The following is a 24,032-nucleotide window of genomic DNA, read 5'->3' as shown; positions in this document are numbered from 1 at the left end:
ATTTAGAACTACAAGTTAAAAAAGAACTAACATAAATAAAATACACTTCAGCTAAATACTTCTAATTTATTTTCCCAAACCACAAAGAGCCGCAGTATAAGGACTAAAGAGCCGCATGCGGCTCCGGAAGCGCAGGTTGCCGACCCCTGTGCTGGGGCAATCTGATTATTACAGACCTGCTGTTAGTCATTATCATCTCTTACTTTCATCTTGCCATAATTCATATCCTAATGAGTAGAGTTGTTAATATCAGCTGGTGTGTCATGTGTTGCATTTGAAAACAGCAAACTTAATTTACGTCAGCAACCACAACCAGAGTTTCCTGTTCCATGCTAGCTCCCCTCACGTCGCACAGATGAACAGCACAGAAGGACATGTTCGCTGCTTGGCTGCGATACTTCATAAAGGACCAAAAAGAACGTCTTTTCTGATCATGAACATATCAAACAGCACCACAGAAGATGAACAAGTTTATGCTTGGGTCTTTGGCTGCGTGATGGTGATAGGTCTGCCTCTCAATGCAATCGCACTGTGGATTCTTCTTCGCCGCCACAGCCTCAAATCACCAAACGCTGTCTTTGTGGTCAACCTGGCATTCTCAGACCTGCTACTCATCATCTCTTTGCCCATGAGGATCTACTTTCATGCCACAGGCACCTGGCCTCTGAGCAATATGGCGTGCCTCATCATTACAATGCTTTTTCGCGACAACATCCGTTCCAGCGCTATGTTTATCACCTTCATCAGTGTGGACAGATTGCTGGCTGTGGTTTATCCTCTGAGGTCACGCCATTTAAGAACCCCGTCCAATGCCTGGAAAGGAGCTGCATTCGTCTGGAGTTTTTTGCTGGTGGTGAATATCCCAGAGAGTTTGGACTTTCTAGAACATTTGCAGGACCACACTCAACGTGTTTTAAATCTTATGACTCTTACGAGCTTTTATTGAGTAAAACTCGATTAGCAATTATTTACCTTCAGACTGAGTTACTGGTCACAATGCTAACAGTCAGCATTGTTTGCACCGTTATGGTGTCTTGGACTCTGCACAGACATCTCAGTGACTCTGCAAAGGTCAGCAACAAGATGAAAGTTATGCTGATCTTTGTCATGAACTTGGTTTTGTTTGCCATGTTCTTACCTGTGACTATAGGAATAGCTGCACATAACAAAGAAATCATGCCGCTGGTGTGTCTTACTGTTTCTAACTGCTGTCTGGATCCTCTGTTGTATTACTTTTCTTTTGACTCCTTTTGGAAGAAAAAGGAAGATGCAATGAAGGGAGGAGAAATGTAGATGCTAGACATGCTATTTTTGGTATGATATTTTCTTTTTGACATGCATTTTTTCCTTTTTTTTTGTGAACTAACTTGTTATTGCACAAAATGCTCATTTAGTTCAAGCATATTTTCCCAATTCCTAAATTCTGAAACTGAGCTTATTGTACTATTGTGTGTCTTTTGACTTGCCTCTCTCTGCTTTCTTGTCTTTCCACTCACTCCCAAATTATTTGTGGCAGATCTCTGCCCCTCCCTGACCCTGGGTACAAACCCAGAACTTTTTTTCTACCCAGTGTTACCACAGGTTTGTTCAGAGGGGGTTCAATCATGGAATTTTTTGGGTTTCATTCTAATATTGTGGGTTACTTATTTTATAATATAAAGCACCTTTGGGTGACTGTTGTTGTGAATTGGTGCTATATAAATAAAATCGAATAACATTTTCACCAGTAACTCAACAATAATTGTCAGTTAAATGTACTTGTGAAGCTTAGGCAGTGGGAGAGACAGAGAAAAGACTTGTTAGCTTCACAGTTTCATAAAACTATTCTTTAAATTTAAAGCTTCAGGACTGTAGCTGATTTACTGTACATTTTGTACACTTGACGACTGAGGAAACAACCTGTCTTTATCTGCTGGAGAGTTTAAAAAAGACCTCCGGAAGTCCATACCGCAGAACAAGATACTGTCAAGCACGTAAAACAAACCACATTTTAACAGAAACTTTTTAACTCTTCACACACTGTTCACAATGCTCTTTAACAACATCCTCTCTGATGACAACTTCATCCCCGTCATCAGCTTGGAACGTCTGATGGCTGAGGTTTTTCCTTTGACGCCATTGCATCTTAGACCCTCATCCTGTACCTGAAAAGGATCTACGCTCATCTGGCTCATTTTGCTGGTGGAGAAACTACAGACAATGTGAGGTTTTGAAAGCGTTTGAACAATCTTGAATTTCTCAGGGCTCTAAGAGTCATAAAAAGGTTAATCTGCATCATTAAAGCTTTAAATAGCAAAAGAATCTAGGCTGTTTTATGAGAATTCATTCACTTTTTGCTAATTATTTGTAACATTTTATGAAATAAGCTTATTTGTGAAAAACAGGAAGTCTCAAGTTTACATGTCTCTATGCAAAATCCAAATCGAGAGCTCATTGCACAACTACTGGGAAAAAAAGGAAATAGCTGGCTCCGTAACTGTGGAAACACTTTTGTGCGTTGGTGTAGACCTGCAGCCTGTTTGGTTTGTCTTTTTCACAGTAAAACTAGTTTATAGCTGTAAAATAGTAAAAAAAAATAAATTGTAAAAACTTACAACTGGTTTTTAATGCTACCTGTTTTTCATTAGGAGTGGGCGAAAAATACAGCTTTTACATTTAGCCTAGGCTCAGGTGTTAATAGTATTGGTTCTAAATGTTGTCAGATTGTATAAAAAGTGTGTTTATTGTTTGTCAAACAAGATATTTCATTTAAAAATGTTATAACTATTAACATCAGTGGCCACGATCGAATTGCACCACCAGATTTCCTGTTGCAATATTTCACACTCCCTAGTCTAATCTACCCTCACTTCACACAGATAATCATCAGAGAGTGGAAGGTTTGCTGCTCAGCTGCAATTTAGTTCATAAGGAGGCAGAAACTTCATCATGAACGCATCAAATGTCACTACAGAGGACAGGGTTTACGCTGGGGTCTTTGGCTGCGTGATGGTGATAGGTCTACCTCTCAATGCAGTCGCATTGTGGATTCTTCTTCGCCGCCACAGCCTAAAATCGCCCAACGCTGTCTTCATGGTCAACCTGGCAGTATCAGACCTGCTGGTCATCATCTCTTTGCCCATGAGGATCTACTTTCACACCAACCGCAGATGGCCTCTGAGCAACATGGCGTGCCAATTCATCACAATGCTTTTTCGCAACAACCTCCGCTCCAGCGCCTTCTTCATTACTTTCATCAGTGTGGACAGACTGCTGGCTGTGGTTTATCCTCTGAGGTCACGCCATCTTCGAACTTCATCTAATGCCTGGAAAGGAGCAGCAGTGGTCTGGCTATTTGTGCTGGTATTGAATGTTCCAGAGACTTTGGACTTTCCAACAAATGCCAACCAAAGTGGATGTTTTGATTTCAGTCCTGAAAGGAAACCAGGTTTAACTAAAGATATAGCATTTGTACATCTTGTGTTAATAGTCACAATGCTAGCAGTCAACATTGTGTGCACTGTTATGGTGTCTTGGGTACTGCATAGACATCTCAGTGACTCTGCAAAGATCAACAAGATGAACGTAATGCTGATATTTGTCATGAACTTGGTTTTGTTTACTATCTGTTTCCTACCTTTGTCAATAGGTGTAGTTACAGTTAAACCTACTGGATTAAAGCCATTGATATGTCTTAGTGCTGTGAACTGTTGTCTAGATCCATTCTTATATTACTTTTCCTTTGATGGCTTCTGGAAGAAAAAAGAAGATGTGGATCCGGCAAGAGAGCAGTAACCTTAGGATATGCTATTTCAATGTATAATTCCAGTCATATTATGGTTTTCCTATTTTCCAAAAAAAGTGATTGTGTAGCAATGGGACAGGTATTTTGTTCAACTGTATTGGGAGTTTTTTTAAGGCAATTGTTTAATAAAATGTTTCTGAAGCTTCGAATGATAATGACAGAGGAGGATTGTAAAAGGCTTGTTGTTAGAGTTAGGACATTTTGACAAAAATTTTAACACTTCTTCAGTTTTCGAAAAATTGTTAATACTTCAGGAAATATGCTCATTTGAGAATACAGACATAGAGGCAAATCTATAGCACATAAACAGGAAAGGTGGAGTTGCTGGTAGACTTTTCTCAGCTTCAGTCAGACACAGCCTGTTACCTCTGTGATGGTGTTGTTCCTATATCATCAAAACAATGTTAGTCCAGCTGCAACATCGCAACTGACCAATCACATTGTCAGAGCATTCAGTTTGCATTAGCTAAGACGCTAACTAATGCTATTAAAAACTATCACAAGCAAAGCAAGCTAAATTTGGCAAACAGCCAATGAATTTGTTATATTGCATTAATTAATAGAAAAAAACCCTTGAAACATTTACTATTTGTTCCAGAAGAGAGTTTATATAAACAAAGGTATTTTTGTTTTCTTTTTTTCCACCATTGCATAGCTTTGACATCACACAACGTGACTGGTCGGTTGCAGTATTACTCTTCATTGTAATAATACTCATCCAGGATGATCAACAGTGCCTGACTTGTAAAAATTCCCCATGAAGTGCTGTTCAGTGTTCTGAACTTCAGCTATTTCAGCTGCTACTGAGGAGAGGGGCTGTGTGCTTGCCTGTGTGCAGGTGGAAGGTAAAGACAGCACCGTTGACATCTAATCTGATAGCAATTTTTAGTATTAATAAGTGTCTGTTTATACACACACACACATATATATAAAACCATAAATATAAAGCACCTTGCAGCAGTGAACAAAAAATGAGAAGACTTACTTGTTGAACAGTTCATTATTGAGTTTATTACAAGTTCTACTATGAAATTTGATCCCTGGCTTTTTATTCCTTAATAATCATTCGTGTCAATTATTTCTAAACTTTGTTAGATCTTATAAAACTATGTTTGCTTTTGTATATAAGAAGATGTTAAATTAAAGAAAATTAAAAACCATGTGAAAAACAAATTGTTTTATTCTTTTACGTAAGTGATACGACTCTTAGATTGCATCATTACATTTCCTATTGCAATAGTTGACTTTTTAACCTCTCCAGTCATCTCACTTGACACAGCTAAATACCACAGAGATGGATGTGTGAGTGTTGTGCTCAGCTGCAGTTTTAATCAAGGGTATGTATACATTTCTTTTATCGCCATGAGCACATTAAACATTCACTATGGCCGCACAGGTTTATGCTGGGGCAATATGATTATTTTAGACCTGCTGTTAGTCATTATCATCTCTTACTGTCATCTTGCCATAATTCATATCCTAATGAGTAGAGTTGTTAATATCAGCTGGTGTGTCATGTGTTGCATTTGAAAACAGCAAACTTAATTTACGTCAGCAACCACAACCAGAGTTTCCTGTTCCATACTAGCTCCCCTCACGTCGCACAGATGAACAGCACAGAAGGACATGTTCGCTGCTTGGCTGCAATACTTCATTAAGGACCAAAAAGAACGTCTTTTCTGATCATGAACATATCAAACAGCACCACAGAAGACGAACAGGTTTACGCTGGGGTCTTTGGCTGCGTGATGGTGATAGGTCTACCTCTCAATGCAGTCGCACTGTGGATTCTTCTTCGCCGCCACAGCCTCAAATCACCCCACGCTGTCTTCATGGTCAATCTGGCATTCTCAGACCTGCTACTCATCATCTCTTTGCCCATGAGGATCTACTTTCATGCCACAGGCACCTGGCCTCTGAGCAATATGGCGTGCCTCATCATTACAATGCTCTTTCGTGACAACATCCGTTCCAGCGCTATGTTTATCACCTTCATCAGTGTGGACAGATTGCTGGCTGTGGTTTATCCTCTGAGGTCACGCCATTTAAGAACCTCGTCCAATGCCTGGAAAGGAGCTGCATTCGTCTGGAGTTTTATGCTGGTGGTGAATATCCCAGAGAGTTTGGACTTTCTAGAACATTTGCAGGACCACTCTCAACGTACCTGTTTTAAATCTTATGACTCTTACAAGGATTTATTGAGTAAAACTCGATTGGCAGTTATTTACCTTCAGATTGTGTTACTGGTCACAATGCTAGCAGTCAACATTGTTTGCACCATTATGGTGTCTTGGACTCTGCACAGACATCTCAGTGACTCTGCAAAGGTCAACAACAAGATGAAAGTTATGCTGGTCTTTGTCATGAACTTGGTTTTGTTTGCCATGTTCTTACCTGTGCCTATAGGAATGGCTGCACAATACAAAAAAATCAAGCCGCTGGTATGTCTTACTGTTTCTAACTGCTGTCTGGATCCTCTGTTGTATTACTTTTCTTTTGACTCCTTCTGGAGGAAAAACGAGAACTGTAGATAAAAGACCTGCTATTTCCAAAAGTTGGTATTTGATTTACAATGGGATCTATATTTTTTAAGAGGAACAACCTGTTTGTTCACAAACTTTTCTGTAGTTCAACAATTTGTATGGCTTCACAAATAAACCAACATTAACATGTTTGCGAAGCTTTGCGTGTGAGACAGATGGTGAAAAGGCTAGTTGAAGTAGTGGTTTCGTGTTTTATTTAGACCTATGCTGCAGCATGACAGCATCAACCACCAAAAGAATGGTTGCTGTACTAGAAACTGAAGCTTAAAAAAGACAGTTGCAAAGCTTTTTTTTAGTTTACACATTGAAGAGGTTACTTGTTGTCAGCTTAAGAACTTCAGTTGATATCCTTTGTTAATTTTTTCATATTTAGTTTGACTATTTGGATCTATTCATGTGCAAAGTTTAGTGCGCTTCTGTTATTTTTCTCCTAAAGCCTTCTCCTGAATGATTTTTCTAAAAAACAAAAACAAAACTAACTGCTTATCTTTCTCAAATAGTTGAAAAAGACAGTGTGAGAAAAGGGTTTTGATTGAGAGCCTATTTTACATTTTGCTCATTGTTCAGTTGAGGAAGCAGCCTGTTTTCATCTGCTGGAGAGTTAAAGGGAAAAAAAACCCCTCATGGTTTGTCCTCCGGAAGTCACTGCTGCAGTACAAGATACAGTAGGGCACAGGTTACAAACCACATTTTAACAGAAATGTTTCAACTTTTCATTGCTAGGCTTGTTCAATACAACATCGTCTCCTATGCTGCCCTTAGCAGCTTGCAACATCTGCTCGCTGTGGTTTATTCTCTGAGGTCAACTTCAAACCTATTTCTATATCTGAAATGGAGCTGCACACGCCTGGCTGATCTTGCTGGTGGGGAAAATCACAGAGGGTGTGAGGTTTCGAAAGCAGTTAAGCAATTTTGAACTTTCTCAGGGCTCTCAGCATCATGAACAGATTCTTGCTGCAACATCAAAGTGTCATAATTTGGCTGTGGAGTGGGCATGGAGTAGACCCACGTGCAGGACATAATGCTGATGCTAACCTAAACTGATACTAACTCAGGGAAGTAAGAATTTGGGAACTTAGAAACTAAGGAACTACGAAGAAAATGGGGAACACACAAGGCAAATGACACACAGCATTAAGGGACAACATGATAACGAATTGAGGAGAATTTAGAGTGTAAATACACACAAGCTTACAAAGCAGAGTGGATTCACCTGGGGAACACAGCTTGGCAGAATCTAACTAGTGTAACAGGGGAAGCAAAACTAAACATGACACACATGAGACGGGGGACTGTCAAAATAGAACAGGAAACATAATAGTGAGACAGAGACAAAGACACAGACGAAAAGATAAACAGACACAGAGACATGACTTACTGGGGAGACAAGACTAATTTGACATAACTAAACAGTGAGACCAGAAAACAACAGAGACAGATTACAGACAGAGAGACATAGGACACAACTGGGGAACAGACAGGGATGACAAAGAGAACTAACAAAATTATAATAAACAAAAGCTAGAAAAGGCACAAAAACACTAAAGTTTGTGCCTGAGGCACAAAAACCCTAACCCTAACCCAAAACTACCATCAGAAGACTAAAGACCTAAATATAAATCATTTCTTAAAAGCAAAACAAATCGTTAACTCAAAAGAAAAACTCAAAACCGTGGATCCAGGACCTAAGGACCCTGACACAAAGTTTCAAACTCAAAAAAACAAACAATCCAGGCTGTTTTATTCAGTATTCATGCACTAATTAGTACATTCACTAATAATTTAAAACATTTTAGGAAATAAGCTTACTTGAGACAAACATGATGTCTCAAGTTCAAATGTTTTATGGCAAATACAAATACAGAAGCATAAATATGGTACAAAAACTGGAATAGGAGATACACCCATTTAGTATTAAATGTAAAAATTATCTAAATGTTTGGCCCTGTGGGAAACACTTGTTTGTTTTCTTGCACAACCACAGCATGGGTTGGTTTGTTTTTTTCTACTTGCTGCTAAAAACAGCGGAGTCAAACTCTGTGTCACCGTACTCCCCCACAAACTATACAAACATTTTTAATATGCAATATAAACTTGACTGTTAATCAGCTTATATCACCATAAATAACCATAGAAAAATTTCCATAATTGATAACCTATTGCAATAAGCCAGCCACAGAGTGTTTTGAGGCCCTCCAAGGCTTGGAGGCTTGTCTCCCCTCACCCCACTCCCTGCCGGTGGCTGATGCCCTCAGACGTTGGTGCGTTGATGGTAGTGATGGGATTTCCGGCTCTTTTTAGAGAACCGGCTCTTTCGGCTCGGCTCACTAAAAAGAGCCGGCTCTTTCAGCTCCGAACCGGCTCTTCAGGTTGTTTTGTTGCTTTAATTTATTTATTATTAACAATAATATAAAATTATGCACAAAAGGAATCACTAATGTAAAAAAAAAAAAAGTGGGTTTATTTATATATGTTTATATATAAATATATGGCCCCTAGAGACAAAACACGTACAAATTCCAAAACACATTTCTAGCGTTAACTGAACTTCCAAAACAGAGCTACCTAGATCACTTAAATTACACAATTGAAAACATATGTGTATTGTTTGTGTATTTATACACAAGCACTCATATATATTCAAATAATTTAAAAAAAATGTTCATTTACCTGTTACTACCACACACCATATCCGGTTGTTGGTACTTCCTGGCTTGTGTAGCCACTAGGTAACAAAAGCTCAACACTGCGCCTAGCATTCTTCAGCACTTCTGTTGTCTTTTGTATGTGTTTTGGAGTTTTTATGTGCTTCTGAGTTTTTACGGGTTTTGGAGTTTGTACGTGCTTCGGAGTTTGTTCGTGCTATGGAGTTTTTACGTGTTTTGGAGTTTTTACGTGTTTTGGAGTTTGTTCGTGCTTCAGAGTTTGTACGTGTTTTGAGGTTTGTACGTGCTTTGTCTCTAGGGGCCACCGTAAATTTACTTTTATTTATTCACTCCACATAAAATGTAATAAAAAAAATAATATAATACAAAAACCAACTATTCACATTTCAACTTTTAACTATTTAAATTTTCAGCTTTTTCCTTTTAAACAAATTTAAAGTGAAACAACACAAAACACTGCAAACCACAACACAATTAAATATAAATTCAAATATGAAAACAAAAAGAAGATGCACATTCTCTGTCATATGGGCCTGCATGAATAAACTTTCTGAATCCTTTATCATCTGCAACTGAAAATAGTTGTGGATGATTACTATACCTTTCTAATGTGACGTTGTTGTCCCTGGCTCTCTTTCTCTGTCTCTCCCTCCCGCTCTGTTCCTGTGCTACTGCGAGTGTAACTTCCGCCCCTCCCCCCTCTTCCCAGCGCAAAGCACAAGGCTCGCATGCGGAGTGAGGCGGAAAAAAAGTGGGAGAGAGAGGGTGAGAGAAAGAAAGAAAAAAAACCCCACGGCTCGCGTCGTTCACGTCAAAGATCCGGCTCTAAGAGCCATTTCGTTCGCGACAGACACATCACTAGCTGATGGCTCTAGGTGTCCGTGGCTGGGCACTCAGGTATGTACCGGCTCACTCCCGGTGGCTGCTTAGCGGGGTCTGGCGCCCGGGGCTTGGTCTGGCCCCTTCCGGGGGTTGAGGGCCCTCAGGCCTGCTGCTTGGTTCACTCTGGCGCACTGGCTGCCGGCAGAGCCCGTAGCACGTCACTGCAGCCCTCTTTGGCTTCTGCTCCGTGGCTTCTGGGTGACCCCTCATCTGGGGCTCTTCTCACCTCTTCCCAGGAGGGTGGCACGGATGCCCTTCCGACGGTCCTCCTCGGAGATGGGCCTCTGGATGTCTCGGGCCTGGATATCCTCCATGCTTACTTCATGCCCTGGGGGACGGGGCTATGGCTCCCCACACCCTCTAGCACATAGGTGTCAAACTCTGGCCCGAAGCCATACAAAATTACTATTAGAGCTGGCCTGCCAGTATTATACAGTGCATGTACTGCTAATACTACAATTCCCAGAATGCTCTGTTGGTGTTTTGGCCCGTCAGTCACGACAGGACCCATTAGCACCCTGTCCTCTGTTGACCATAGTCATAGCAACCATGCAAATACTGCCATGCTACCTATACCAAAATGGCAAAAAGAAAGGCAGAAAACAGGAGCTTTCTGGACAGGTGGGAGAATATGATGAAAATTTAATAAATGATAAAATGATAAAATTAAATTCAGAAGGCTGCAAATACAATTTTTATTTAAGAAATGAATTCCACTGATGTGTTATTTAATTGGAATTTTGATGCAGCGTGTGTGCAATATCAAGTTATATATACGTTTATATAAGTTAGATATATATAACTTTGCTTGTTCCATATTCAGTTTTTCAGCAAAACTTGTTTGAGTCCATAAAAAAAGATTCCTTGTAATATTTGGAGGAAGATTTTTTTCAATGAATATTAATGTTAGCCCGCGACTTTGATCCAGTTTTGAATTTTGGCCCACTGTGTATTTGAGTTTGACAGAGAAACCTTTTGAATACGAGTGCGCTGATCCACACAGGTGTGCACACAGGTGTTCACTGTTCATAAACACAAACTACACCTGTCTTGGCTGCTACCTCAAAGCACATTGTGCGCTATCGGTCCTGTGTGCTGCACTACAACATTCAGTATTTAGCATTTACTGTTATTTACACTTAGCTAGATTAATGCAATGGTGTTGTGTTTATTATGTTGCTTTCTTTTTTGCTTGTTTCCTTTTTTCTCTCCTTTTTTTCCTCTCTCAACAGGTGATCCAGGAGATTTTTGTCTTTTTAAGTGCTTTTTCTCACTGTCCCTCTTCCCCTCTGTTTTTCTTTTCCTTCCTCTCTTTCTTTCTCCCTTTCCTATCCCCCAGCCATGTCTGTCCCATCTGTAACAACTAAAAATAAAATAAAATAAACAAATGAAGAATCCCCCCCCAAAAAAACAAACAAACAAACAAACAAACAAATGCTGAGTCTACAAGAGTTTCTCTGGACTGGTGTTCAGAAATGAGCTGGCGTTAGTCTTCTACACAGTGCAAGATATGACCTTTGTTGATGGGGTGTAAGAGGCTACTGGGATCCCTAGAGGCAGCCTGTTCATGGTGAGGAAATCTTTTTTGCCTGAGGTTCTTTGTTAGCAGGCCATCAATGGCACCCTTCATAGGCTGCGTCCACTGAGAATGCTCCAGAACATGTATTAGACATCCTGCCTGTAAACACACATGAGGGACAAGGGGATAGCTTGGGACTGCAGTTCCGAGAGGCAGCATTTCCAGAGTGTCTGCATGTGACATAAGACTAGCTCCTTGATCTGACCTGTCACTGCTTTAACTCTGTGTTAAGCAGGAGATCAAGAACTGTGGGAAGCTTTACTTCAGACTGCTTCAGGTCTTCCGATGCAATGGAAACTCCAGCAGTACATCCTAGTCGCGCCCTGCAACTAAGAAAGATCTGTGGAAACCCAAGTGCTTCTGGTCCATTTTGCCTGGAAATGGAAGCTATCAAAATATTGCAAAATCAGCATGACAACATGTTAATACGCTGAGATTTGTTTTAAACCAGTCATTTTTACAGGCGATCCAAATACCAGTAAGTAGTACACACTACAAAACGCTCGGTCAAATATGGACCGAGCCAACGCTGGGTTGTTTCAACTTAACAGGGTTGGGTTACTGGTTTGACCCAGCACATTGGGTTAGGATAACTATCCAAAAATTGGGTTAAATTGACCAATGTTTAAAGTTGAGGTTACCAAAAACTGAGTCGAAACGCAGAACCCATCACAAGGGTTGTATTACCATTAACATTTGGGTTAAGATTCCTACTTAGCATAAAATTCAGCATATAAAAACTAAATTCAAAACAGACTTTCTCAAAAAATCTTTTTATTGCCATATGATACATAGAACATAGACAGCAAAATTCATAAAAAAATATGTCATTGAAAGTAAAAAGCAAGTAGCAAAAAAGTAATTGATTCATTATATTATATTATATCCATTGCTTCAAATCAGTCTTTGGTTACAGCACACATGCTTTGTAAAGTTGGCTCTGTTTTTACTCTTAAAGTTAAAAAATTTTTAAAGTTAAGAGTTTAAAAAACTCGATGATTTTTTTCAGCACTTAACATACATCAACACTTTGGAAAAGTGGCAAGAGGGAACCTCCCTCTCAGATCATTTCATGCACCTTTATGGGCAACATTTTAGGCTTCCATCATAGCTAAATGAGCTCTCATTCATTTGATCATATTTGGTTCATGTCCTGGGATTCATCTATTCCTGGGATAGATGACGGTGTGAAGGAATTCCCGAACCTGGACGCATGACTTTGGGTAACTTGCATCAAAAACAAAAAATGCTTTGAAGCAGCCATCAACAAACCTTAGATTGCTGCAAAAAGCATAAACAAATCTATCTTCTAGTATCAGGCAACATGAACATTTTCTTGGGGTTCCTTTGGTGCTTAATTCTTCTTCCTGATAGAACAAAGCCTTTTCCTGACAGTGCGTAGACACTCCTCCAGAAATCCAGTTGCTGCAAGAGATCTGCAAGGGCTGAACCACGCATCCTGTAATTTTTAAAGAAAAGGGTCAATAAAGTAAAATTTAAAAGATTTTTTGCAACTGTTTGATTAATGTCAATTGTCTGTAATCCTGGAGCGGTGAGTTACAACACTATGCTTGACATTTGCTCAGAGAGGACAAAACAAAAATGAGGCAGACCAGTCTGTGGCCGTGAATGCTTGCAATGAATTGTTAGGAGATGGACTAAGCCAAGTATCATGTTTCACACACTTTATACTGTCACAAGGTTGTACAAAACATTTTGCCACCTTCGCAATAGATTTAAACAAATGCTATTATTTATGCCTCTATAATGTGCATATGACTGAAGATGTCACTTGGATGAGTGACATATAATGTGCATACATCTTTTAAAGATATGGAAATTGAGTACATACAAACTGTATGTTTATTTTTATAATCACAATGTCACAAAAAAAAGAAATCCAACATTTTTGACTGATCCTCTTTGTTTTCATCACCCAGCAGACACACTTTAGGACAGGGGTGGGCAATTCCATTTAGTTCGTTACCAGGCCTCTGGAGAACTTCAGAACATGTTGAGGAGCTAATTTAGCCATTTAAATCAGCTGTGTTGGTTCAAGGACACATCTAAAACCTGCAGGGACACCGGCCCTCGAGGCCTGGAGTTGCCCACCCCTGCTTTAGGAGCTGTCACTGGAGTCATTTTACTTGGGCCAGCACAGGGCAGTGTCCCTGACGTTCTGACCAAGAAGCCTAAATGTAGCCACAGTGAAAATGCCACACAAACCACCACCACCACCACCAACAACAACCATAACAACAACAGCAACAAAAAACGTATAACTGATTTAGCTTATGTACAAGAAATACTCACTTTTCTCCATAGTGCTCTATGAAGTGTAAAATAAGTATCCGGATCCTCCATCTTTCATGAATGGATATGTGCTGGTGTTCCTCAAAACTGGCAAATAAAGATATTCCCCTCAGGTGCACCTTACGGCTGTTATAAAGTTAAATAATTAAATTTAAAACATTTTTAATGTTAATTTTAGAATAATTTAATATACTTGTGATGGCTGCAGTTACAGCCACACAGTGGTAATATCTACTGAACATCAGTGTTACAATAGAGGCGTACACACTACCCTTACATTTTCCTTTCTTTAAATATAGGATTTAATTTACAGGGTAATAAAGAATTGGTTTTGGGTTAGAATTAATTTACTTATACAATCACATAATACTGTAATAAGTGCGCACATTTTAGTTTACGCTGTTATGTATGTCTGATTTAATCTTTCTTTGTTTTCTGAGTTACCTTAGTGGCAGCTGCCCCAGTCCCTTGGTGAGCTAAAAGGTGGAAAAAGGGCGGAGCAAGCCTATGTGGAGACCTGCAAATTGGGTCATACCACAATTCTGGATCATGGGGGGAAATGGAATTTGTTATGTTAGTTTAAGTTGGGTTTGTGTGTTCTATCCCTTTCTGTACGGTGGTCCCTAGAGACAAAGCACGTACAAACTCCAAAACATGTACAAACTCCAAAGCACGTGCAAACTCCAAAACACGTACAAATTCCAAAGCACGTACAAATTCCGAAGCACGTACAACCTCCAAAACATATGCAAACTCCAAAAAACAACGGAAGTGCTAGGGGAAGTGTTGAGCTCGATTCGCAAAACAAATGCCAAGTTTGTTACAAACACATGGAGTTGGATACCGTTTGTAGTTTGTACGTGTTTTGGCGTTTGTACGTGCTTTGTCTCTAGGAGCCACCATACTTTCTGTGTTTTGTTTTTGTGGCTGATTAGCCAAGTTTCCCCTTTGTCTCGTTTAGGTAGGTTAGTTTGTTTGAGTTAGTAGTATTGCTTGTTGCCAGCTTTTCTGGCAACAAAGAGTTCCATTACTTTAACCTCTTTTATGGGCCCACGATTTTGAATTCTCTGTATAATTTAACCAAGTTTGTTTTAACGTCAAATAAAAAAACTTTTTTTGCACTTTAACCCTTGTGCACCCTGGACCAAAAAAAAAAAAAAAAGGGAGGGGGGGGGGGGTCACACAGACCCCGGCAGCGCAGACCCAGGTCTCGTCGCGAAACAGGGCCCCGGCTCGGGGTGGGGGCGGATGGGGGTCAGGTGGACCCCCTGCTATAGCGGGTCTCGTCACAGCGTCGGACAAAGGCACCTAATCGGCTGTAACCCTCCATCGATCGGGTAAGTTACGATGGCAAACCTTGGGGTCTGGAGGGACCCCCAAGCGCCAAGGCAACAACTCTCAACTTCACATCATCATCTTCATCATCATCATCATCGTCTCCTTCTCGAGAGTGTTCACGTAAACCGGCCTCAGTGAGGACCTCGGACTCTCCCTGCCTGCTAGTCCTCCTACCTCCTTCCTCTTGGTTCTCCTGCTCCTCGCAGGGTAGGGCTTAGCCTTACGGGCCCCGGGTTACGCGTAAACCGGCCTAAGTGAGGACCTCGGACCTTCCATGCCTGCTGGTCCTCCTTCCTCCTTCTGCTCCATTCTCCTGCTCCTCGAAGGCGAGCACCTTGCCGGATGGGCCCCGGTTTACGCATAAACCGGCCTAAGTGAGGACTGGGGTAGCTCTCTACTCCGTGGGTACTCTGTGACCACTTAGTAATGGCGATGGGGTATTTCGCAACCCCAATGCACGTTCGTAAGTTACGATGGGAAACACTAGGGTCTGGAAGGACCCCCAAGCGCCACGGCAACAACTCTCAACTTCATATCATCATCTTCATCATCATCATCATCATCGTCTCCTTCTCGGCAGTGTTCGCGTAAACCAGCCTAAGTGGGGACCTCGGACTCTCCCTGCCTGCTAGTCCTCCTACCTCCTTCTGCTCTGTTCTGCTGCTCCTCGAAGGCAAGCACCTTGTCGGATGGGCCACGGGTTATGCGTAAACCGGCCTAAGTGAGGACCTCGGACTCTCCCTGCCTCCAAGTCCTCCTTCCTCCTTCTGTTCCGTTCTCCTGCTCCTCACAGGGGAGCGTTTAGCCGGATTGGCCTCGGGTTACGCGTAAACCGGCCTTCGAGAGGAGCAGGGATGTTCTCTACTCCACGATTACTATGGGGTCAAAGCGTACCCACGATGGGGTATTTCGCCACCCCAATACACATTCGTGAGTTACGATGGCAAACACTGGGGTCCGGAGAGACCCCGAACCGCCGGAGGAAACAACTCTCAACTTCACATCATCATCATCATCATCATCATCATCATCGTCGTCTCCTTCTCGGCAGTGTTCGCGTAAACGGGCCTAAGTGAGGACCTCGGACTCTCCCTGCCTCCAAGTCCTCCTTCCTCCTTCTGCTCGGTTCTCCTGCTCCTCACAGGGGAGCGTTTAGCCGGATGGGCCTCGGGTTACACGTAAACCGGCCTTCGAGAGGAGCAGGGATGTTTTCAACTCCACGATTACTATGGGGTCAAAGTGTACCCACGATGGGGTATTTCGCAACCCCAATACACATTCGTGAGTTACGATGGCAAACACTGGGGTCTGGAGAGACCCCGAACCGCCATTCGTGAGTTACGATGGCAAACACTGGGGTCCGGAGGGACCCCGAACCGCCGGAGGAAACAACTCTCAACTTTAGATCATCATCATCATCATCATCATCATCATCATCATCGTCGTCGTCTCCTTCTCGGCAGTGTTCGCGTAAATGGCCCTAAGTGAGGACCTCGGACTCTCCCTGCCTCCAAGTCCTCCTTCCTCCTTCTGCTCCGTTCTCCTGCTCCTCACAGGGGAGCGTTTAGCCGGATGGGCCTCGGGTTACGCGTAAAACGGCCTTCGACAGGAGCAGGGATGTTCTCTACTCCACGATTACTATGGGGTCAAAGCGTACCCACGATGGGGTATTTCGCAACCCCAATACACATTCGTAAGTTACGATGGCAAACACTGGGGTCTGGAGGGACCCCGAACCGCCATTCGAAAGTTACGATGGCAAACACTGGGGTCCGGAGGGACCCCGAACCGCCGGAGCAAACAACTCTCAACTTCAGATCATCATCATCATCATCATCATCATCATCATCATCATCAATGTCTCCTTCTCGGCAGTGTTCGCGTAAACCGGCCTAAGTGAGGACCTCGGACTCTCCCTGCCTCTCCATCCTGTGACCTCCTTCTGCTCCGTTCTCCTGCTCCTCGCAGGTGAGCGCTTTGCCGGATGGGCCTCGGGTTACGCGTAAATGGGCCTAAGTGAGGACCTCGGGCTCTCCATTGCTCCTCGTCTTCCTTGCTCCTTCTCCATCATTCTCCTGCGCCTCGCTAGTGAAAGAGCAGCTGTTTGGCCTGCCTATTACGCGAACACCGCCCTCCAGTTGGACCTCGGGCTCTCCGTGCATCCTCGTCCTCCTTGCAGCTGTTTGGTCTGCCTATTACGCGAACACCATCCTCCGTTTGGACTTCAGACACTCCTTGCCTCCTCCTCATCCTTGCTCCCTCTACATCATTCAGATGCTCCTCGCTAGCGTACGCTTAGGTCTCCGGAGGGCCGGTTTCGCGAACACCCCCCTTCGGTGAGGACCTCGGGCTTTCCGTGCCTCCGTGTCCTCCTTGCTTTCTCTCCATCATTCTCAAGTGCCTCGCTAGTGAAAGCGCAGCTGTTTGGCCTGCCCATTACGCGAACACCGCCCTCTGTTTATGCTCCTCGCTAGCATACGCTTATGTCTGCGGAGGGCCGGTTTCGCGAACACCCCCTTCGGTGAGGACCTCGGGATCTCCGTTGCTCCGCGTCCTCCTTGCTCCTTCTCCTTCGTTCTCATGCGCCTCGCTAGTGAAAGAGAAGCTGTTTGGCCTGCCTAGTACACGAACACCGCCCTCGGTTTATGCTCCTCGCGAGAGTGGGCTGAGGTCTGCGGAGGGCCTATTACGCGAACACCGCCCTCCAGTTGGACCTCGGGCTCTCCGTTGCTCCTCGTCCTCCTTGCTCCCTCTACATCCTTCTCAAGCGCCTCACACCGCCCTCCGTTTATGCTCCTCGCTAGCGTACGCTTATGTCTGCGGAGGGCCGGTTTCTTGAACACCGCCATCGGTGAGGACCTCTGGATCTCCTTTGCTCCTCGTCCTCCCTGCTCCCTCTCCTTTGTTCTCAAGCGCCTCGCTAGTGAAAGAGAAGCTGTTTGGCCTGCCTATTACGTGAACACTGCCCTCCAGTTGGACCTCGGGCTCTCCATGCCTCCTCGTCCTCCTTGCTCCCTCTACATCGTTCTCAAGTGCCTCGCTAGTGAAAGCGAAGCTGTTTTGCCTGCCTATTACGTGAACACCGCCCTCCAGTTGGACCTCGGGCTCTCCGTGTCTCCTCCTCCTCCTTGCTCCCTCTCATTGTTCTCAAGTGCCTCGCTAGTGAAAGAGCAGCCGTTTGGCCTACCCATTACGTGAACATGGCCCTCCATTTATGCTCCTCGCGAGCGTACGCTTAGGCCTGCGGATGGCCGGTTTCGCGAACACCGCCCTCTAGTTGGACCTCGGGCTCTCCGTTTCTCCCTGTACTCCTTACTCCCTCTACATCTTTCTCAAGCGCCTCGCTAGTGAAAGAGCAGCTCTGTGGCCTGCCTACTACGCGAACACCGCCCTCCGTTTGGACTTCAGACACTCCTTGCCTCCTCCTCATCCTTGCTCCCTCTACATCGTTCTCAAGTGCCTCGGTAGCGTACGCTTAGGTCTGCGGAGGGCGGGTTACGCGAACACCACCATTTTTGAGGAACCCAGTACCTCCTACACACACACACACACACACCCACACACAGACACACACACACACACACACACACACACACGAGGCAGTGAGGAGGAGAAGGAGGTTGTTGCTACGCCTGCGTCGCGAAACCAGGGCTCATTGTGTGCGCGCCCGGAGTAGCTACGGGGAAACACGTGGGACAACCGACCAGTTTGGGGTCATGGTTTATTCAACGCGTATTTTCGGTGTGGTTTAACTTGGTAATCTGATCTGAAAGACTTTCCCTGAATGTGCCTTAATTTCACCTCTTTTTCCTTTCTCCTTTTCTTAGCTTACTGAAAATGTTGGCGACCAAAGGCCGGATTCAGGGACGTGTGCTGCTTGTGCTACTCGCGTTACGTGGGCAAACTGCTCGCTGTCATCATCGATACAAAGGTAAAGTGCAATCCCAGGGTTGTGTGCTGCTTGTGGTACTCGCTTTATGTAGACAAACTGCTTGCTGTCAACATCGATACAAAGATAACAAAAGAATAGCCTAGTGTAACGTAGTGTTTCATGTTTTGTTTTGTTTTTTTCTAGAATGATTCAAATGTAACCATCGTTTCCCCAACCCCGCAGGCTCTGCGACCCGTGAAGAACTGAGACTCCTTCTGGTCGGTATAACAGGCTCGAGAAAGAGTGCGTCCGGAAACACCATCCTGGGGGATGCGTACGCTTTCAAAGAGGACGTTTCGCCCGAGTCTCTCACCGACAGCTGTCTCAGAAAAGAGGCAGAGGGCGACAAACTGGTGGGAGAGGATGTGGTGAAAATCGGCCAGCTGCGGCTGGTCACAGAGTGTTACAAAGGAGATTACTGAGATTCGTTTGTAACAAAAGGCTGATTCTTTCAATGCACGCATCCTACGGTGAGATTTATATCATGTATTCACAGCCACCAGAGGCGCTGTACAGCACCGAGTGCCTGAAACACAGACAGTTTGTTGATATTTTTTTAATGTAAACCTTCTTTTTTTTTCATGTAAACCTGTTCTTGACATATCTACTGAGATTCGTTTGTCTTGAAAGGCTGATTCAACCCCGTTGTTGACTTTTATTTTGCCTTCCAGATTGCCTCAGTTGTATCGTGAGTGTAATTTCAAATAAAATAAAATAAAACTCAGAAGCATCTGTGTGTTGTATTCTTCTTCTTCTTCTTCTTCTTCTTCTTCTTCTCATTATTATTATTATTATTATTATTATTATTATCATTATTATTATTATTATTGTGATTATGCTTCATTTTCATGTGCTGGGGTATCAATGACCCCCATGGTGCCACAGCAGCTTCTGTGCGTGGTCCCCAAGTGCTACGTTTTCTTTCCCGATCCCCTGACGAACCCATTAGAATCGCTCTGGGGCACTCTTCGACCCCAAATGATCATTCTGGGTTTTTTTTAACATTTTCATTCACCAGTCTCTACTGAGGTTGGGGTACTCTGGGACCCCCGGGGTCTGGGGCTGCCCCGAAGGGAAGCATGAGGGTTAACATTTTCATTCACCGGTCTCTACTGAGGGTGGGGTACTCTGAGACCCCCGGGGTCTGGGGCTGCCCCAAAGGGGAGCATGAGGGTTAACAGCGGCCTCCCATGGACGAACGCCATAGAGCCTGCCCGAAACTAGGAGAAAAATTGAAACGGGAGTGGCATCCGGGGAGGGAAACGTGGGTGTACGGGGCGCGGGAGCCAACCCTGATGCACGGCCTGTGAAATACGACCCAGTGGAGAAGGCGACGTGAGAGGATAGTGCTTGTATTACGCGAAACTCCCTGGCTTGTGGAGGACAGATGTGTGATAAGCATGAACACAGGCTCATGAACACAGGCTCATGAACACAAGCTCATGAACACAGGCGCAGGTCTCATGGAGAGGGTCTGAAATTGAGTCTCATGCGCTGAATAAAAAAAAAAAAAACAAATTAGGCAAGGTGAAATTGTAGGCCGGGAGTGATATTGGGTTGGTTCTGTTTTTTTTGGGGGGGGGTTGTGCAAAACACACACGGAACAGAGTGTGGTGGAGGCTGGGACACGGACAGAGCACAGCTTTCGTGTAGCTTGCGTGTCGCTTCACCGTATTGTCTGTTACCACACGCGGGAGCCAACCCTGATGCGCGGCCTGTGAAATACGACCCAGTGGAGAAGGCGACGTGAGAGGATAGCGCTTGTATTACGCGAAACTCCCTGGCTTGTGGAGGACAGATGTGTGATAAGCATGAACACAGGCTCATGAACACAGGCTCATGAACACAAGCTCATGAACACAGGCGCAGGTCTCATGGAGAGGGTCTGAAATTGAGTCTCATGCGCTGAATAAAAAAAAACAAAACAAATTAGGCAGGGTGAAATTGTAGGCCGGGAGTGATATTGGGTTGGTTCTTTTTTTGGGGGGGGGGGTTGTGCAAAACACACACGGAACAGAGTGTGGTGGAGGCTGGGACACGGAAAGAGTACAGCTTTCGCGTAGCTTGCGTGTCGCTTCACCGTATTGTCTGTTACCACACGCGGGAGCCAACCCTGATGCACGGCCTGTGAAATACGACCCAGTGGAGAAGGCGATGTGAGAGGATAGCGCTTGTATTACGCGAAACTCCCTGGCTTGTGGAGGACAGATGTGTGATAAGCATGAACACAGGCTCATGAACACAGGCTCATGAACACAAGCTCATGAACACAGGCGCAGGTCTCATGGAGAGGGTCTGAAATTGAGTCTCATGCGCTGAATAAAAAAAAATAAAAACAAATTAAGCAAGGTGAAATTGTATGCAGTCTTTATATATGCAGGGTAGTGAAATATCACAAAGTGCAATGCTGACTAGTACAACAAGTAACATTAGGCCGGGAGTGATATTGGGTTGGTTCTTTTTTTTTGGGGGGGGGGTGTTGTGCAAAACACACACGGAACAGAGTGTGGTGGAGGCTGGGACACGGACAGAGCAGAGCTTTCGCGTAGCTTGCGTGTCGCTTCACCGTATTGTCTGTTACCACACGCGGGAGCCAACCCTGATGCTCGGCCTGTGAAATGCGACCCAGGGGTACTCTGGGACCCCCGGGGTCCGGAGCACATAATAATTATGTTTAAAAGCTGTTGGTGGTCAGACTTTTATTGTGAAAGGCTTCATAGTTGCACGTCTGTCGGATTTAAAGGTGAACAGTAGTTTTTTTGTATGGCTGCTGAGGTGCACAGAATGAGCAGGTGCAAGTTAAACTTTGAGACGTTTCTCTTCACGTTAAGGAAAAAGCCGAACAGTGACGAAGACTTCCGGGTAGAAAGGACTAGTTTTCTTTGTTAGGATGAAGCTCCTTTCTCCTTCTGCTGCTGCTCCTCTTTCTGTTTGTGGAGCAGTGAGCAGAGGATGGATGGATGGATTCTCCGAAGCGTGTCTCAGCCCGGCGGGGTGGAGGAGGTGGAGGTCTCTCTGCCTCTGCTTTCTTCTTCCACCTTTTTTCATGTTTTTGGTTTAAACTCTCGTAGTGGGTTTGGTTCTTTCTGTCTCGCGGGGGGGCACTGCGTGTAGTTCGCGTGGCCGGCCGCGCGCTCTGATTGGCTGGCCGTGATTACCGGCACGCTTCTCTGCGCGGGGCGGACAAACACCGCGGGCGTCATTATGTTAATGAGCTTCTCCCGCGGCACGGGGCAGACCTGCCGCAGCATTCATCCCCTCGTCTTGCGCGCTAATGCCAGGCCGGGGGGGGTCACAGGGGGCGCGGGGGCAGGGGGCCGGTCATTGTCCCAAGCACGCTATATAAGCGGGCTGAGGCCGGTCGTGTGCCAGGCTCACCGGATCGCACGAGCTGATCCAGAGCAGAAAACACGCAGAGACACGCGCGCCGCTCCGAACTGCCACAGACTTCAGGTGAATTCCTCTTGCGTGGATCCCTCACGCCTCCTCTCCTCTCCCCGCAGTCATGGACTCGCTCTACTCCGACATCGACAGCAACAGCTGCAACTTCTTCCCGCACAGCGAAGACGAGGAGTCCCGCGGCCCACGCTGCGCGTCCCCGCAGCCCGAGCAGCAGCAGAAGAAGCAGCGGCGTCGCGGTCGCGCGCACAGCGACGTGACAGTGCAAGTGGTGAAGAAGAACCGGCGCCTGAAAGCCAACGACCGCGAGCGTAACCGCATGCACAACCTGAACGACGCGCTGGACGCGCTGCGCGGCGTGCTGCCCTCATTCCCGGACGAGACGAAGCTGACGAAAATCGAGACTCTGCGGTTCGCGCACAACTACATCTGGGCGCTGTCCGAGACCATCCGCATCGCGGACCTGCAGGCGGGTAAGGTCGGCGAGCCGCCCGTGCTGCTCAGCCCGTGCCTAGCCGAGGCCCCTAGCCCGGGCAGCGATGCCTGCTCCTGGAGCTCCAGCGGCTCCTCATCCTCCTCCTCCCCGGCCTACTGCGCATCCAGCCCGGGCAGCCCCGCCGTCCCCGAGGACTACAGCTGCCTGCGGCAGGACGCGCTGTACGGCTTCCGCAGCTTCGTGCCGGGCATCTACTGATCCATGAGCCCGGAGGTCCCGCTGGAATAAGACTGAGAGCCGCTATTTGCCTTACTCACACCTCCTTCTCCTCATCACCATCATCATCGTCGTGCTTCTACGGATGGACTGGAAATGAGAGGAACTGAATTTGATCTGTTTTTTATTATTAGTTTTGGGTTTTGTAAATTTCTCCAAAAACCTTTGCACTTTCCCCTCTCCCCTCTCTCTCCCCCACAGTCTGCAGGTTACAGTCAGTCTCAGTTTTTCTGTTTTCGTGTCGGAGGTGAAAAGTCAATTTTACAATTAGTAAAGTGATTCTGCAGAAAAGAGAGCGTGGAAATCGAGTTTCAACGCTCCCACAATAGACTGAAAGGAGCTGCCCGCATTCATTATGTATTCCACACACACACACACACCCTCTCTCTGCATGACTACTACCTACTTGTGAATAAACCATGTATGTTATAAGCAATGTGAGTGTAGTGTAACCACCAGTTGTGATATTGTAGGTTGACAACAATGAGACGATACACGCTGATGTGCATATCACTACTACTACGACTACTACCTACTTGTGAATAAACCATGTATGTTATGAACCACATGAGTGTAGTGTAACCTGTTGCATGTGAATAAATGATAACAATCAAACAAACCAGGTCTTTTGTCTTGTTTTATTATCTCACATCATTGTGGCGTAGCTACACACAAAAAAACCCAGCAAATGTTAATATGACATGCAAGCTCTTTACTTTTCTTCGAGGTATTTGACAATCACATTATCATCGGTCGAGCGTACACGCTTCGCCTCGGGTTCCCCGTAATCCGAATGCATTGCGGTGGGTACTCTATTTGAACAAGGTTCTGATATTTGACTAACATCCATTCCTCTCACAAGAGACTCTGAATATTTTATCATGA

General features: G+C 44.7%; 4 protein-coding genes across 4 annotated transcripts; all 4 read left to right on the top strand.

The window, feature by feature from the left end:
- The first annotated feature begins 496 nt into the window (after positions 1 to 496).
- Positions 497 to 1,293, top strand: LOC134641599 (lysophosphatidic acid receptor 6-like). The gene is made up of 2 exons (XM_063494080.1): positions 497 to 908; positions 962 to 1,293. Exons 1-2 carry the CDS (start codon positions 497 to 499, stop codon positions 1,291 to 1,293), a joined length of 744 nt encoding a protein of 247 aa, XP_063350150.1.
- Positions 1,294 to 2,971: 1,678 nt separating this feature from the next.
- On the top strand, positions 2,972 to 3,934 carry LOC134641598 (lysophosphatidic acid receptor 6-like). The gene has a single exon (XM_063494078.2). The coding sequence runs from the start codon at positions 2,989 to 2,991 to the stop codon at positions 3,772 to 3,774; it is 786 nt and encodes a 261-aa protein (XP_063350148.2). The 5' UTR covers positions 2,972 to 2,988; the 3' UTR covers positions 3,775 to 3,934.
- Positions 3,935 to 5,469: 1,535 nt separating this feature from the next.
- Positions 5,470 to 6,318, top strand: LOC134641597 (lysophosphatidic acid receptor 6-like). The gene is made up of 2 exons (XM_063494077.1): positions 5,470 to 5,944; positions 6,005 to 6,318. The coding sequence occupies exons 1-2, from the start codon at positions 5,470 to 5,472 to the stop codon at positions 6,316 to 6,318; spliced, it is 789 nt and encodes a 262-aa protein (XP_063350147.1).
- Positions 6,319 to 22,535: 16,217 nt separating this feature from the next.
- LOC134640516 (neurogenin-1-like) lies at positions 22,536 to 23,184 on the top strand. The gene has a single exon (XM_063492358.1). It carries the CDS (start codon positions 22,542 to 22,544, stop codon positions 23,127 to 23,129), a length of 588 nt encoding a protein of 195 aa, XP_063348428.1. The 5' UTR covers positions 22,536 to 22,541; the 3' UTR covers positions 23,130 to 23,184.
- Positions 23,185 to 24,032: the final 848 nt, after the last annotated feature.

The sequence above is a fragment of the Pelmatolapia mariae genome, linkage group LG14, assembly GCF_036321145.2.
Source record: "Pelmatolapia mariae isolate MD_Pm_ZW linkage group LG14, Pm_UMD_F_2, whole genome shotgun sequence".
NCBI classification, from domain to species: domain Eukaryota; kingdom Metazoa; phylum Chordata; class Actinopteri; order Cichliformes; family Cichlidae; genus Pelmatolapia; species Pelmatolapia mariae.
Note: the sequence above shows the minus strand (reverse complement) of the source record. Positions and strands in the feature narration are given on the sequence as shown.